This window comes from Aegilops tauschii, chromosome 5, assembly GCF_002575655.3.
Source record: "Aegilops tauschii subsp. strangulata cultivar AL8/78 chromosome 5, Aet v6.0, whole genome shotgun sequence".
In the NCBI taxonomy this organism is placed as follows: domain Eukaryota; kingdom Viridiplantae; phylum Streptophyta; class Magnoliopsida; order Poales; family Poaceae; genus Aegilops; species Aegilops tauschii.
Genome location: NC_053039.3, coordinates 400,365,512 through 400,382,668, shown reverse-complemented (window position 1 = coordinate 400,382,668; position 17,157 = coordinate 400,365,512). Strand labels below are relative to the sequence as shown.

The 17,157-nt window shown below is 44.1% G+C and overlaps 2 protein-coding genes across 2 annotated transcripts; both read left to right on the top strand.

The window, feature by feature from the left end:
• The first annotated feature begins 5,452 nt into the window (after window positions 1-5,452).
• LOC109767438 (F-box/LRR-repeat protein At3g03360-like) lies at window positions 5,453-9,752 on the top strand. The gene is made up of 7 exons (XM_073499202.1): window positions 5,453-5,603; window positions 6,652-6,761; window positions 7,566-8,393; window positions 8,572-8,727; window positions 8,812-9,019; window positions 9,054-9,073; window positions 9,121-9,752. The coding sequence occupies exons 1-7, from the start codon at window positions 5,453-5,455 to the stop codon at window positions 9,244-9,246; spliced, it is 1,599 nt and encodes a 532-aa protein (XP_073355303.1). The 3' UTR covers window positions 9,247-9,752.
• Window positions 9,753-12,598: 2,846 nt separating this feature from the next.
• Window positions 12,599-15,900, top strand: LOC109767442 (FBD-associated F-box protein At1g66310). The gene is made up of 5 exons (XM_020326197.4): window positions 12,599-12,861; window positions 13,250-13,353; window positions 14,076-14,906; window positions 15,001-15,156; window positions 15,237-15,900. Exons 3-5 carry the CDS (start codon window positions 14,103-14,105, stop codon window positions 15,678-15,680), a joined length of 1,404 nt encoding a protein of 467 aa, XP_020181786.1. The 5' UTR covers window positions 12,599-12,861; window positions 13,250-13,353; window positions 14,076-14,102; the 3' UTR covers window positions 15,681-15,900.
• The last annotated feature ends 1,257 nt before the right edge of the window (window positions 15,901-17,157 follow it).

Here is a 17,157-nt window from a genome sequence, read left to right as displayed (position 1 = left end):
GTTCCGTTTCCATGCCTGTTCCACCGGAAAACACCGTTCCATTTTTATTTCCATTTCCGCATGAAAAATTTCATTTCTGTTTTGCAAATTTCCATTTCCGTTTTCACATTTCGTTCATCCCTATTATATTTGGCCATGGCCGGGCCTGAAAAAGCCCATGGCAGAAAACTAAGGCCCGGGCCCTCCCAGGCCCTACCATCGGGCCTACATTTCAAGCCCAAGCTCGGCCCATTTGGTAAAAGCCCTGAAAAGCCCTTAGGGCTTAGGGCCGTGGGTCGGGCCTCTTCCTTAAAATGCCAAAATGCCAAGCCCAAGCCCGTCCAGGCCCTGCTGGTGGGCTTAAAACTCAGGCCCAAGCCCGGCCCATGGGCAAGCCCATCGGGCCTAGGCCCTGGATTTTAGGGCCGGGCCTGGATGGGCCGACAGGGCCGGGCCTGAGATGGCCAGTACTAATCCCTATTGAAGGCGTTGTCCCCTTGAAAGAACATGCGGTGTCCCCATGTTTGGTTTTGGTAATTGATGACAATCTCTATGGACTAATGGTTGCCTTGAGTTATATTTGAAGGATTTGTCCATAGGCATTTCTTGAAGTCCATGTGTTGGTTTCAAGGAGTTTATGTGGGACCAAGGTGTTATTAAGGAATTATCCAAAGATTGGTCATGTCAGAGTTGAGCTTATTGCAAGCATGTCTTGAAGAAGAAGATTGTGTGATCATTCATGTTTACCTTCAAGACATCATCCAAATGAAGAGAGTTGGAAAGAGTCAAGGTTGATCAAGACTAAGTCAAGAGTGAATCAAGTTGATCAACACATAAAGCGCACAAGATGTACCGAGGGATCAAGCGATCCCATGGTATGGTAAGCATTGTCAATTACGCTTTGTGTACTAACCCATGGTCTTTGTGAGAGTTCTTTGTGGGGTTAGGTTGCAGTGTGCAAGTTCAAGTGAAGCGGGCAAGTTCAAGTAAAGCATCACGAAGAGATCAAATGCTTGAAGCCATTGTGGTGACAATGGACTTGTGAAGATGTGCGGAAGGGTGGCTCACCCATAGTGGAGTATGGGGGAGAAATCAACTAGTCTTCATCGAGCCAACGCAATCAAGAAAGGTGGTCCATCTTTAGGGAGTCAAGATCGTCATCATCTAGCTCAAGTGGACCATGTGCAAGGCAAAGGTTTGCTCTTGATAGGTTTTCTATTTTACCGGTCTCATGATGGTAGTTGGGAGACCGGGTTATAGGATCGATTGCCGTACTATCAAGGGGGGCTCTCGATGAGTAGCTTGATCGTATCGTTCATAGAGAGCTCAAACCATTGCATCCTTGCATCATCTTTATTGGTTCTTGTTTGATTCTTCTCTTTGTGAGTTTTGGAGCTTATGGTCATCTTGATGAAAAGCTCAAGTTCATCGAAAACGGAGTTCACTCACATCTTCTATGATGTTTTCGATGTTGAGGTTATGCCGGTTCTTCTCGGTTGAGAGGTTTATCTCCTCTATTTGTTGGCATACCTCCCCTGCCTCTTCTTACTATAACCTTGAGTTTTGATGCTACTCGTCTTCCTCTATCCAACAAGCTTGAGTTTGCTCAATTCGGAGCTCATATGAAGAAGTTTTGGCAGTTCTGTTTTTCTCCCTGCTGTAGTACCGCGGTGGCAGCGGTAGTACCGCTTGTAGCGTCAAGCGGTAGTACCGCTCCAGTACCGCTCTACTACCGCCTCGATTTTGGGTCTGCTCTTTTCGTGTCGGGTTCAGCGGTAGTCGCGCGGCAGTAAGGCACGGTAGTTCCGCCTATAAGCGGTAGTACCGCTCCGGTCGAGCGGTAGTACCGCTGGGGTGCGGTACTACCGCCCCAAGGTTCATGTTTTGTTCATCCGTTTCCCTGCTTCTTCCGCCCGAGCGGTAGTAACGCTCGTGGAGCGATAGTACCGCTCGTGTGCGGGCTGAGCACATAACGGTTGGATTTTCCCCCTCCTATAAAAGGGGGTCTTCTTCCCCAATGAACCTTATCCTTTGAGCTCGTGTTGTTCCCCCATTGTTGACCTTGTTCGAGCTTGCTAACTCTCAATCCCTTCATGGATTCTTGCTAGTTTTTGAGGGAAAAGAGAGAGGAGATCTAGATCCACATTTCCACCAATCACTTTCTCCTCTATGTGAGGGGAACCCCTTGGATCTAGATCTTGGAGTTCTTGGTGTTCTCCCTCTCTTTTTCCTCCCTAGCATTAGTTGCTTCGGTGGGATTTGAGAGAGAAGGACTTGGGCACTCCGTGTGCCCTTGCCATTGCATTTGGTGCATCGATTTGAGTTCTCCACGGTGATACGTGGAAGTTACAAGTTGAGAAGCTTATTACTCTTGGGTGCTTGGTGCCCTTGAGCTTGTTCCTCTTGGGTGCTTGGGCGTCCTAGACGATTGGTGGTGTTCGGAGCTCAATCATTGTGGTGTAAAGCTCCGGGCAAGCGTCGGGGTCTCCAATTAGGTTGTGGAGATTGCCCCGAGCAATTTGACGGGTTCCGGTGATCGCCCCCAAGGGTTGCCGAAGTGTACGGGTTCGGTGACCGCCCCCAAGGGTTGCCATTTGTACGGGTTCGGTGACCTCCCTCAAGGGTCCCTTAGTGGAATCACGGCATCTTGCATTGTGCGAGGGCGTGAGGAGATTACGGTGGCCCTAGTGGCTTCTTGGGGAGCATTGTGCCTCCACACCGCTCCAAACGGAGATTAGCATCCGCAAGGGTGTGAACTTCGGGATACATCGTCGTCTTCGCGTGCCTCGGTTATCTCTTACCCGAGCCCTTTACTTATGCACTTTACCTTGTGATAGTCATATTGTTTCTTGTCATATATCTTGCTATCACCTAAGTAGTTTTTCTTGCTTAGCATAAGTTGTTGGTGCACATAGGTGAGCCTAGTTGTTGTAGGTTTTGTGCTTGACAAATTAACCGCTAGGTTTATTCCGCATTTGTTCAAGCCTCAACCGTAATTATTTTAAAGCGCCTATTCACCCCCCCTCTAGGCGACATTCACGATCTTTCACCCCTTGCTGATGTTCAGGCCTTCATTGGTCGGTATCTACAACCAGGATGAAAATCCTTTCCTTGCTCTGTCAACTGGACTCGACAATGACGGTGTGAGGACGTATATCTCTTCTTGAAGGCGTTGACACAAAATAAGTTGCTAAGTCATAGGTACACCACCTGTCGAAGATTAAAAATTGCACTGAACCAACAACAAAGAAAAGCGACACCTGCGAATGCTCTCGTCATACCTGGCTTTGAGGACCGCAATAACCCACTAGTGGGAAAATGGCTAGCGACAACTTTTATTGGTGGTGCCTCATTTTCAATCAACGCCACCACTATATTTTCCAAATATTGGTGGTGTTGGCATTTTTGGTACGACATTACTAAGATCATAGGGCTGGCGTTGGAAAATAGTTGAATGACATTTGTTTGTGTGATCACAGTTGGTACAAGGCGTGATATAGTGGTGATGTCGCATAACATGGAACGCCAACACTATTATATTTAGTTGTGGCATGTCATGTTTTGCCACATCAGCACTATATGACACAGGGTCTATTTTTTGAACTACTTTTATTCGTTTTTATTTATTCTTAATTGATTAAAATATGTTTAAGTATTTATTAAATATTTTGGTGAGAAATCTAGGACTTATATTTATTAAATTAATAATATTCTTTGTACATTTGCACATTCTTTTGCATAATTTTTTAAATATATTTAGTATTTTAATTGTTTTTACTAAAGTAAAGAAACATTTTTTAATTTTATTAAAGTACTAATATTATTTTGAGTCTTTTAATAAATTAAAAAATACTGTTACACTATATTTTATTAAATGATGACATTTTCCGTGCTAAATTTTAAGTCTTTAATTTGTTTTTAGTAAAGTTCAAATATTGTGTTACTTCCATTAAAGTAAGAATTTTTAAAAAAAATTACGTGTTGGGCCAAGCCCGAAAATGCGTTGGAGGCCGCAGTGGGTCAAAACCAAGGTGGCAAGTGGCAATGCCCCCCTCGCCCTACCTCGCTCGCTCTTTCTCTCTGCTCGCGCGCTCTCTCTCTGCCTCTCTCGATCCCCTTTCTCTCGCCGCTCTTCGCCATCGGTATCCACAATACTGTTGTCGTTTGCCCCAACGCCACCAGTAAAATTTATCACTGGTGCCATATTGATGGTGTTGAAGACCTACGTCAGCAAGGCCAATTTCGGCACGCCATCTGCACTAGTGGCCAGTTGCCCCCTTGAGACGAGATCTATAAATCGTTGAAGAGCATCGACTAGAGCATCACCCTACGCAGAACATATTTGCAATCCATCACCAGCAGCATAGAGGGTTGGAGAAACCAGGCCAAGACACGGAACAACACATATAAAGATGTCGAAGTCGCCACACCAATAGCCAGCCAAAAGCTCTCCTTGAAAGACACACGAGTTGTCAAGATCTGAAGTGAACCAACAGATCTAGGGACACAAACTCTCATAGGCTCTTCGTCGGCGTAGGATCGGACGTCGTCATGGTAGGGAAAGACCCTATCCCAACACATCATCGTTGCCACCATCTCGTAGATATCGTCGGAGAAGCAAAAATCTAAGAAATATAAAATGAGACGGAGGGGTCCCCACCCCTATTGCCGCCGACTAGGCCGCCGGACAGGGAAGAGGAGTGGGGGCGAGGTGGTGACCGAAGCTCTAGTGGCGATGAATGTCTTTTTGGCGTGGTACGAATTTGAGTTTGATTTTCCTTTAGGCCTGTTGGCGTGGTATTGCAGTACTGCGCCAACAGCCCATCTCCCCGTCCAGCCCAACAAACCCGCAGGCCACTCTCTCAAAAAGGAAAATCTAGCGTGTGCCACTGCCATCCCCTAAAGAAAAATCTAGCGTTGGCCTTCTCAAGGAAAGAAACAAACAAACACCGTCGGACGGCAGGACCTAAAAAGGGCTCGCCGTCGTCCCCATTTCCGGCACTCTTAGGGTGTGTTTGGTTTGGGAACGGAGTGGAATGGAATGTAATGGTTCCATTCCACTAGAATGGGTCGGTTCCGTCTTTGTGTTTGGTAGGGGTAATTCAAAGGAATGGAACGGTTCCATGTTGATGTTTGGTAGGGGTAATTCGAAGGAATGTAATTTGTTCATCTTTCCACTTGTTTTCTTGTGATTGAACTTTAGCATCAAACATAAACAAGACACAATTGACATACACACTGCCCTCTTAGCCATCAGCAATACTTAGCCGCAAAAACTCGTCTCATTTCTGTCATCTGTACACATAACATCAAATTCAGCGGAGAAAATGCAGGCCGCGAGCAGTAGCAATAGCAGCACGACACACAACAACAATAGCAGCAAGTGCATTACTTGCGTCAGTCTTCCAACTCTGCAAACGAGAGCGTCCAAAGCAAAGATAAAGGCGAGGAGAGCAGCCCGGCTACGAGGACGATGACTGGCAGCAAGTTGAAAGGAAAGGCAACCAACGCGGCTACCAGAGATGGCCGCCGCCGTCGCTGGACCTTGTCAGATTCGACGAGAAAGGGATGGGACGGTCACGACCGGGTCGTCGCCGCCAGCGTCAGCTGCGAGTGTGCTGGCGGTGAGGCTGGGAGCACGCTTGGAATCGATCCGCCGCCGCCTGTTGCAACCCGCCGCCGCTCGCCTCAGCCGCCTCCCGGTGCCTGCCAGATGCAAGGGAGAGATGAGGGAAGGAGATATGCGGGTGTTGAGAGTCACGAGAGCGAGCGGTTCCCTGTCGTCCGCTCGATTTGGAGGAACGACTCTGTTACGAATCTGGGCCGAATATTTCTTTTCTGGAAACGAGTGGGTTCCGTTCTGCCTGCGTACCGAACATTCCAAAGACAGGTTGGACCCATTCCATTCCACTCGATGACCTGTACCAAACACACCCTACATGCAGATGCAGGATCCTCCGCCGCTGACGGGGGAAACCCCAGACCGTACGCCCCCTGCCCCCTCTTCCATTTCTCGAACTTTCGTAAATTTGTCTCAGCGTATGCTCATTTGCTGACCCCCTTTAATCTCCTTAACCTATTAGATCTATTCGATGGGGTTAATAACTGATATTAGTCTCAGCGTAGTTCCAAGCTGAGTCACTTATCTATTAGGTCCGCAGCAACGTTGTTTATTCTGGGTGGGTGGGTGGGGGGTGCGATTGGGGATCCATAGAGGCGACGGAAACGAACTGGGTGTATGTCAGTTTACTTGTGAATCCGCATCCCACTGTTTTCTGTCAGTACTGTCGTCAGTGGCCGGAACTCGATGTATGCAAGGTTTTAAATAGCAGTTTTGCTAAAGTATATGTAGATGTGTCATAAGTATCGCACATCTAAGTCCTATGTCATTGATCTTACACGGAGATTTGTGTGCATATTTTCCTTTTACTTTTTCTTTTTGACGTTTGATACGATGTGCCCTAGACAGACCATTAACGGATTGGGGTCGACGTAGCGAATTTGGATAGCGGGCGCTATGTCCTTGTAGCAGATTTGCAAAAGGACATTCATAATTTTGAGATTCTTTGTATATTTCTAGACCATCAACAATCATTCTCTGTCAGTTTGCTTGTGAATTGTATCCCACTGTTTTCTGTACTGTCATCAGTGATGGTGACTGATGTATCCCAGGTGGATCGATTGCTCCAATCTGCAATCCAAAGGGCTCACCCTGCCAGCAAGATGATGATTCTCAAAGTGACTGTGTCGAAGTGATACGATCGTTGGGCGACCTTCCAGAGGTATAAACTACTGACCTAGATTGCAAGTAAATCGCCATTGTGTGTGTGCTAGAGGTGCACAGATCTGGATTGTAGGGAAATACTGGTCGGCGTTTGCTTGCCGAATAAACACGAAGAATAGTTATGTTAAGAAGTTGTACTCCCTCTGATACATATTAATTGTCGCTGATTTATTACAAAGTTAATATGGATCGGAGTGAGTACTAGTTTTGATTACCTGAGCATTCGTGTAATATTCTGCGACACTGCCAAAACGCTAAGCACTTGAGCTGTAAGTCTGTAAGCACTTTTCTCCAAGACAAGTGCATACAATGAATGGCAGACCGTTGTCTATCCCTAAGAAACTGTTCACATTAGATAATTGCTTTATGCTTCCAGTAGTAGTGGAAGCTTGAATTCCATAAATGGAGGGCCGCTCTTTTATCTTGCTTGCTACATCTATTTACTGGCTCAAAATTTTCAGATTTACTATTTATACCCTGTCCAGAATGTACATTTTTTATTTTCGCTTTGTTGCTATACTTACTCATTTGTTGTAGCTGACTGTATCCCATCGTATAGAATAGCATCATCCTATGGATATTTGAATGTTGACCGGCACAAACGCACACAAATTGTTCTTGTGGACTGCCATATGCATGTAAGATTGCAATTGTATATTCACACTTTCTCTCTTGGGATTACGTCCCAGTGCATGGCCCTCCTCTGTACTATGTAAATGTGCAATACTGCAAGTTTGTGCAGATCGATTTATATATTTATTTTATAACCCTAGTTACTATTCTGCTGTGCTTCTGTATCCAGGATATCTGTCGACGTATTCATGCCCGAATGCCACTGCGAGATGCTGCCCGCTTGGCTTGTGTATCACGCAAATTTTGGAGATCATGGAGATGCTATCCCAAGCTTGACTTGCGTCAGGAAACACTAGGTTTAAATGGAGATCTCATCAGTAAAGTTGACAGTATTCTGAAAAATCACTCGGGCGTTGGCTTGAAGGAACTAAATATTGAACTTTCTAGCTGTGACAAGGTTGATTCTTGTTATATCAGTAGTTGGCTTCGTATTGCTGTTACAGCAGGAATTGAAGAACTCAGCCTTTTTCTGCCTCATATTCCTGAGGAAGAAGAAAACTGTTTCCCATGCTCACCTTTACTTAATGGGAGTGAAAACTCAATTTGGTATCTTGACATAGGCATCTGTGCCTTTCGTCCCACGGCTGGGCTTGGTCATTGGAGAAGCTTGACAAGGTTATATCTGAGTAGTGTGCGGGTTGCTGATGATGAGCTAGAGGGCCTTCTTTACAGTTGTGATGCATTGGAGCATTTGGGAGTCCTGAATTGCCCTGAGATAGTTTGCCTGAAGATACCTTGTCTGCTGCAGCGGCTTAGGCTCCTGACAGTGTCTTTATGCAGAAATCTGCAAGTGATAGATTGCAATGCTCCAAATATCTCCATTTTTCACTTCTCTGGTAGCTTAGTATCGATTTTCTTCGAAAGTGCATTGCAAGTAAAGAATGTTGAAATGGATTGTTTAGAATTTGGTCAGTCCAACATTGTCTTGCATGCTCGGACCAAGCTTCTGTCCTATGCGCCAAATGTTGAAACACTTGCCATATCCTCACCTAATGAGGTATATTCTGAAAGTTTAGATAAGTATAGACTAGCTATTTGCATATTATATCTGACATACCTAGTAATATACTCCCTCCGTCCCATAATATAAGAGCGTTTTTTACACCACACTAATGTAAAAAACGCTCTTATATTATGGGACGGAGGGAGTAATTAATATTGATATCTTTATGCAGATGATCAGTACACCAATGCTACCTAGCAAATTCCTCTGCCTCAAGTACTTGCATATTTCTCTAATTGGAGATGAGGCTATTTCACCAGCTTATGATTACCTTTCTCTGGTTTCTTTTCTTGAAGCTTCTCCTTGCCTGGAGACATTCATCTTGGAAGTAAGTTACTTGAATCTTGCTAGCATACTAGTGTATTGTGAAACTGCTGAAGTGCTGATGCGAGCATCTTGGCTTTCTATGTAGGTGCGGCAGCCTTACATGAAGCATGATTCAGTTGTCGAGGATTCCTCACACCTAAGGTGGCTACCACAGCAGCGTCACAACAGCCTAAAGAGTGTGACAATCGTCGGCTTCTGCTCCGCAAAGAGCTTGGTCGAGTTGACATGCCACATTGTTGAGAATGCGACATCGCTCGAGCGCCTCACGTTAGACACCACTCATGGTTGTCAGAGTTCTGGTGGGTGTAGCGTCGATAAACCTAACAGATGGTTCTATGCAGAGAGGGGTATCCTCATGGCGGCCCCGCCTGACCGATGCCTCCCTATGGGGGAGGATATCCTCATGGAGTCTCACAGGGCGCGTTTGGCTATCAGAAGACATGTCGAACGGCAAGTTCCCTCTGGAGTCGTGTTAAAAGTCGTCGAGCCTTGCAGTCGGTGCATAATGTTGAACTTTTAGATGCCTAATTAGCATCATGCCAAACTGTACTGTTTATGATGCATTATTTCGAACTATCAGAATTGCTCAACGATAGTTGTGTGAGATTTCATAGGCCGCTCTTTGTTTCTTAAATTATTGTCAGAGGTGCCTAATGTTTAATGATGTAAAATTGTACTAGTAGTGATTCCTGCTGACAAATGAAATCAAAGAAATGTTTTTTGCTGCTTTGTTCGTTGCTAGTTTCAGAGAGATTAGAGAGCAGCGTGCTCTACTTATGGATGTTTTCCAGATTGTTGTCATGTAAAATTGTACTCCCTCTGCTCTTGGAGGGAGTAGTAGTGATCCACTCGGTGAGACTGCAAACTGAGCCCCGATTTTGAGCCAAAATGTGTCTTTTTGATCCCCAAATTTTGTTTCTTTTTGTACAGGTCTCCACGGATGTCATTTCAAGGTAAAATGTTGCAGGGTGTTGGCAAATTTGTTGATGTTTTTTTTTTAGAATTTACCATTCATGCAGGTGTATTTGAGCTCAGGAGCAGATAATCCATGCCCCTGTTTTATAGACTATTTGTCCTCCAAGAGCAGAGGATTATAGGACATCAATAAATTTTCGTCAAGCGGATGGCCTAGATAGGAGGACTAGGTGAACGAAAAAAATGATAATTTGGAGTAGATAGATAATATAGATGACAGAAATACTTTTGTATTTTTTGAATAAATAAAAACAGCAACGTAACAAAGGAATCAGACGTATCATTGCGGTCCGTGAAATTCGCATGTGCCTACATTTTGTGTTCTTCCTTCAGAGTCTTTGGTCGGTTGAAGGGCTTGCAGGTTGCAGCAAGGAAGCCATCGGTTGCGGTTTGGGCTTCTGCGCACTCGTCCAGGTTTCAGATATGGCGTTTCTTCGCTGGATTCAACAATCTGGCCTGGCCAGCATTTTTTTTAGCATCCAGAGTGTCAGTCTAACCAAGATTAGCACTTCGGATCTGATGCTAGGCTGATCATCTTGGGAGCACCGTTAGTTAGCTAACTGTCTAAGAGCATGGTTAATAGTATAGCCAGCTGCTGGCTATAAGCTAGTGTCATGTCATCTACAGCCCATCTTATAGTCAACATGTACAATAATAGATTAAAAAAGCGTACTACTTTTTTTATTATGTGGCCCATTTTTCATTCTCACAAAGTGCCTAGGAGCACGTGCTAGAGCAGAAATATACTAGTTTATTCCTTATAGCTCGCTGACTCAGCTCTATTGTACTTGCTCTAACTGTGGGTTGGCAAAGTTCTTGGCAGCTGGCATATCCTCCTTTGTTCCACACTTCTTCAGGCCAGTAGCTCACTAGATAATTTAGATATCATTGTACTTGAACAGGTGATCGACCTACTGCCTTCCCTGAAGCTAGTGTTACAACTTACAACTGATTGGGACCAGGCCAGAAATTGACTAGACCCTGACTCTGTTTGTCTGTCAGGGCTTGGATCTTCACCACTTGCAAGAAGTTAGTTCCTTCCCCTCTCAAGCTCTGAAAGCAGCAGTCGACATGACCCATTTCTCCTTTGGCTGTTGGGACAGTTGCATGTATTTTTTTGGAGAATACGGAAAGCTAACGTATCATTTTATTGATAGAAGTTAGAACGAATATAAAATATGGTACAACACATGACACGAGTTGCATGTAATTTATAGCAATACAAGTGCATGGATAATGGATTGTTTTGGTTCGATCTTCTCGCACAACACATGCACATGTTCCCGTCGTTCTCGGCTAGCTTCCATTACGCGTTAGCTAGTTAGTTACCCATTCTACCCTTGTGTGAGCCCGCGAGAGACCGGCGTGTGTGCACACATAGGTTATGACTTATGACCGCTAGTTGATCTAACCGGGATATACATGCAAACGGATGATTTTCATAGGAAGCGAATAAAGACATTTACATTTCGGACATATTTAAACTAAACTATACCGAACTAGGCTAAACTAATCTATGGCCGAACGAGGCGTACTGTCTTTCTATGTCCGGCAACCCGCTCATCGGACTGCCGTAAGGCCTGAAGATATATACTTCAGGGGTAGGGGAAGCGTAGCCTCTCTCCACCACCAAGCATGGGCCAGTGTTGGTTTTTGGGCAACACGGCCCCGCTCACCGGGCAAGCCATCGACTATGCAACCCGGCAAGCCACCGACTTTATTCGCATATGTTTCTTGGAAAAAAAGTCTAACATCTATAAATAAGTTTTGTATATTGCCTCCGCCAGAAATTAAATAAGTCTAGATGTTAGACTTTTTTCTATATTGTAATTGATCTATTGTCCGACCGCGTCCACCTGATCCACCATGGGTACCACCACCTTCTGGCTGGCTGGCCCTGTCGGTGGATGGCTCTTTCTCGCCGGATGACGGAATGGCCGGTGCAGGTATGGTCCTCAGGAAGTGTACGAGTGAAGTTATTTTTGCTATGTGCCGTTTGTTGTTCTTCTGCAATCATGCACTAGAAGTGGAGATACATACAATTCAGAAAGGGATGTCTGTAGTCGTCCAATGGTCTAATCTTTCGGTCATGGTGTAGTTGGACTCTATGGAAGCTCTTTCATCTTTGTCTAATGCATCCCTGGCCAAGTCGCGCATGGCCACCTGGTCGATGAAATCAAGCCGCTCCTTCTAAAGCGGTAGTTTATTCCGGTTAAGATAGCTCGTTCTCAAAATAGAGTATCACACTGTTTAGCTAATTATGCTTGTATGGCTCGTAGTATCACTTGTTGGTTACAACGAGCTCCTCCAATTATTCATGATCTTGAATTAGCTGAATGTAATCCTGTTACTATGGAATAAGCTCATTTTTACCCTCGCAAAAAAAGAAATTACTTGTCAAAGAAAAGAATAAAAATAAATGTATCTAGAACTGAAGTACGGTTAGATACATCCATTTTTCCGACAAGCATTTCTAGACGGAGGGAGTACTTGTTGGCTATTTTCCTCTAACCTTCTACAAATAAGTATTTTCTCTATAAACTAAAGTAGTGACCTAAAAAAATGAAGTAGTGACCTAAATTTTTTATATTAGTTTATAGATGGTTATTGCAAATCTCATCGATGGAAGCTTCCACTCACTCGTGTTTGAGCTACTATGTTCAGAGCTTTTTCTTAGGGTATCCTTCTAAAAAAATTCATTTTTTCGAGCAAATTTCAGAGATTTTTTCAGCGAAATTAAGTAATACTCGTACTCTTTTTTTTTTGAGAAGACGTACTCATTTAGGCCTGTTCTTTTTGTAAGGTTATTTAGGTATTGGAGCCTTGCATTACTGGGCCAACATTCCACCTACTCCCCCCGTGTAGCCCAACATTACTAGGCCATTCTTTCTTCACACGAGAAAAAAAATCTAGATTCTTTTCTCAGAAAAAAAAAGAGAAAAAAAATCTAGAGTAGGCCATTCCCCTAAAAAAGAGCGTATGATTTCTTCATCTTCATCAAGAAAAAAAGAAAAGAAAACAAATCTGTCGTAGGCTCATTCGTCTGCACCGGCGCCGGCAGGGTCTCGTCGCAGGCCCGGAGAGCTACGCCGTCGCCGTCGCCCCCGCCTCGGGTATTCGGCGATGCAAGATCCGCCGCCGACGGGGGAAACCCCACACAGTACGCCTCCTTCTCCCCCCTTTATCTCTCAAACGATCGGTAGTAGATTTGTCCCAGCGTATGCTCAGTTGTTCTTGTTCGCCCCCTTTAATTTTCCTAGATCCATCCGACGGGGTTAAAAACTGATCTCAGTCGTAGTCTATTTGCCAAACTCGGCAGCAACGTTTATTCTGGGCGCAGTTTTGTGGGGGAATAGGAGGATAGAGTAGCCTTGCCCTTGAATCCAACTGTTTTCAGCGTGAACGTGGATTTGTCCTTGAAGGAGCGTTGATTTGCCAGGAAATATTCATAGAGATAACGTAAACGAACTGGATGTATGTCAGTTTGCTTGTGAATTGCATCCCACCGTTTTCTGTACTCTCATCAGTCACCATGTGATGTATCCCAGGTGGACCGACTGCTCCAGTGTGCAATCCAAAGGGCTCGCCCTCCCAGCAAGATGATGATTCTCGAGGTGGCGAAGTGATGCGATCGTAGGACGACCTTCCAGAGGTATGAACTGGCGACATAGATTGCAAGTAAATCACCATTGTGTGTGCTAGAGGTGTGCACAGATTTGGATTGCAGGGAAAAACTGGTCGGCTTTTTCTTGACGAATAAACACCTAAAATAGTTATGTTAGGAAGTTGTACCAGTTTTGACTACCTGAGCGTCCATTTAATGTTTTGTGACTTTGCCAAAACACCGAGCACTTGAGCTGTAAGTCTCTAACCTGTCTTCTCCGAGAGAAAGTGTATACAGGCTTCAACGAATCGGCTGTCCATTGTCTTTTTCTTAACTGTTCACATTAGATAATTGCTTGATGCCTCCAGTAGTAGTGGAAGCTTGAATTACCCTTTTTTTCTGGCATAGAATTTTCATATTTATACCCTATTCAGATGTACATTTTTTGTTTTCGCTTTGTTCCTATACTTGGTCATTTGTTATATCTAATTGTATCACATTGTATAATATAGCATCATCCTATGGATATCTGAATGTTGACTGACATAAATGCACATAAATAATTCTCGTGGACTGCCATATGCCTGTAAGATTGCAATTGTATATTCACACTTCCTCAAAAGCTCCTATATAGTCCCATTCCATTGGCCGCAATTCCGTCCCAGTGCATGGCCTGTACTATGTAAATGTGTAATACAACAAGTTTTTGCATATCAGTTTATAAATTTCTTTTGTAACCCTAGTTACTATTCTGCTGTGCTTGTATCCAGGATATCTGCCGACGTATTCATACCCGAATGTCACTGCAAAATGCTGCCCGCTTGGCTTGTGCATCACACACATTTCGGAGATCATGGAGATGCTATCCCAACCTTGACTTACGTCAGAGAACACTAGGTTTGAATGGAGATCACATCAGCAAAGTTGACCATATTCTGCAAAATCACTCAGGCGTTGGCATGAAGAAACTAAGGATTGAACTTTTTGACTGTGACAAGGTTGATTCTTGTTATATCAGTAGCTGGCTTCGTATTGCTGTTACAGCAGGAATTGAAGAACTCACCCTTTATCTGCCCGCTACCCCTGAGGACGAAGCATACTACAGTTTCCCATACTCGCTTTTATTTAATGGGAGCGAAGACTCGATTCGGTATCTTGACATAGGCCTCTGTGCCTTTCGTCCAACGGCTGGGCTTGGTCGCTGGAGAAGCTTGGCAATTTTATCTCTGGGTAATGTGCTGATTGCTGACGATGAGCTAGAGGGCCTTCTTTACAATTGTGCTGCATTGGAGCATTTGGCACTCCTGAATTGCCCGGAGATAGTTTGCCTGAAGATACCTTGTCTGCTGCGGCGGCTTAGGGTCCTGAGAGTGTCTGTATGCAGAAATATGCAAGTGATAGACAGCAATGCTCCAAATATCTCCATTTTTCACTTCTCTGGTAGTTTAGTATCGATTTCATTCGGAAGTGCATTGCAAGTAAAGAATGTACACATGGAGTGTTTAGAATTTGGTCAGTCCAACATTGTCTTGCATGCTCGGACCAAGCTTCTGTCCTATGCACCAAATGTTGAAACGCTTGTCATATCCTCGCCTAATGAGGTATATTCTGAAAGTTTAGATGAGTATAGACTTGCTATTTGCATATAATAGCTGACATACCTAGTAAATAATTAATCTGGATATCTTTATGCAGATGATCAGTACACCAACGCTATCTCGCAGATTCCTCCACCTCAAGTACTTGCATATTTCTCTAATTGGAAATGAAGCTATTTCACCAGATTATGATTACCTTTCTCTGGTTTCTTTTCTTGAAGCTTCTCCTCGCCTGGAGACTTTCATCTTGGAAGTAGGTTACTCTCATCTTGCAAGCATACCTAGTGTCTATTGTGGAACTGCTGATGTGAGAATCTTGACTTTTCTATGTAGGTACGTCAGCCTTGCATGGAGCATGAGTCAGTTCTTTGGAATGCCTCGCAACTGAGGCGACTACCACAACAGGGCCACACCAGCCTAAAGAGTGTGACAATAGTGGGCTTCAGCTCCGCAAAGAGCTTGGTCGAGTTGACATGCCACATTGTGGAGAACGCGACATCGCTCGAGCGCCTCACCTTGGACACTAGTCATGGCTGTCAGAGTTCTGGAGGGTGTAGCGTCAATATACCTCAGAGAATGTACTATACGGAGAGTGGTACTCTCGAGGGGGCCACACCTTACATGTGCATCCCAATGGGGGAGGATATCATCATGGAGACCGTCAAGGCGCGTTTGGCTATCAGAGTACATGTCACGGGGAAAGTTCCCTCCAGAGTGATGTTAGAAGTCGTGGAGCCTTGCAGTTGGTGCTTCGGTGTTGAAGATTTAGATGCCTGATTTGCATCTGTTGTGCATGTTGAACCATGCCAAATTGTATTGTCTATGACGCGTCGTCTTTTCCAAACCATCAGAATTGCTTGATGATAGTTGTGTGGTTTTCATAGGTCGCACTTTGTTTCTTAAATTATCAGAAGTTCGTTAATGTTAAATCATGCAAAACTATAGTTATGTTTACAGCAGACAAATAAGGTCGGAAAATGAACCGAAAGTTCGTTAATGTTGCTTCTCCATTTCCAGACAGATTAGAGGCCAGCTTGTTATTTACTCGTGGATGTTTTCCAGAAATATTATACTCCCTCTGTACCAAATTAAGTGTCTCAATTTTGTATAAAGTATAATGTTGAGACACTTATTTTGGAATGGAGGGAATACTACTAATTTGTGCTGGTGATAGTGCGGTGCATTTGTCAGCTGCCTTTGAATCTCATTTTTTTTTGCGGGAGAATCTCATTGGTTTTGTGCATGCATGACCGATATATAAGTTGAATTCTCCTTGTGGTTTGATAAGAGCAAAGCCTCCTACTAAATTCTCTCTCACAGTTGTATTTCTTCCTTCCGCTGAAATCCTGCTGCAGAAATGTTAGTAATGTGCATTTTGTTTTGTGTTCCAACCAATCTCTCTTTGATACTGAAAAACAAGAGTTTAGGTGACACTCTGGGTAATAGTTTCGAGCTTTTTTAATATGCTGCATTGCCATTTTACTCAAAAGAAAAAAAAAACATGCCCACAGTCAAAGAGAGTTGCCCATGAGCGATGCCATGCTTAAAGGTGGACACGATCCAATATTCCTTGGATAGACAAATGATCGTCGAACGATCAACCTTTATTCAGTCAGATCAAAGAAATTAGGACATACACGAACTGCAAATGTCTCTAATATAACCAAAAGTACATCCGGAATCCTTTGAGTCTCAGCTGGAGAAGAACTGGAGAAGACCAAACCAATGCCAACCCTTCTTTTCTTCCGAACTTCAACAAACGCTGGAATTTCCTTTTTTTTTTCTCTTTCTTATAGGCAAAACGCTGGAATTTCATTAAAAAAATGCTGGAACTTAGCGATTTTTCCGGGTGAAAGAGTGGGCTAGTGCGGCAAGTTAGCATAGGAGTAGAGAGTAGTGAGTAGAGGGGGAGGTGGTGATGGTGTTCATGTAAAATCTTGTAACACTATCGTGGAGGGGCTCTTCACCTCATTTCCTTCTTTATAATATAGTACGCACACTCATGCGTATTTGAGAAAATATAAAAAACGCTGGAATTTCTATTCTTCGCCTAAAGCGACGAGTTGTAGCTATAACAGACTCGCAAAAAAAAATGAGTTGTCACTATAACAGGCACCTGCATGCACATGGGCCGGCCCAACTCGGGAAGCCCAAGGCTACGAGCTTAATCTCTAGCTTTCACTGGTTTTGTTTTCATCTTCACCGCCGGTTTTCACCCATTATCTTCTACTCCCTTCAATCCATATTAATGAAT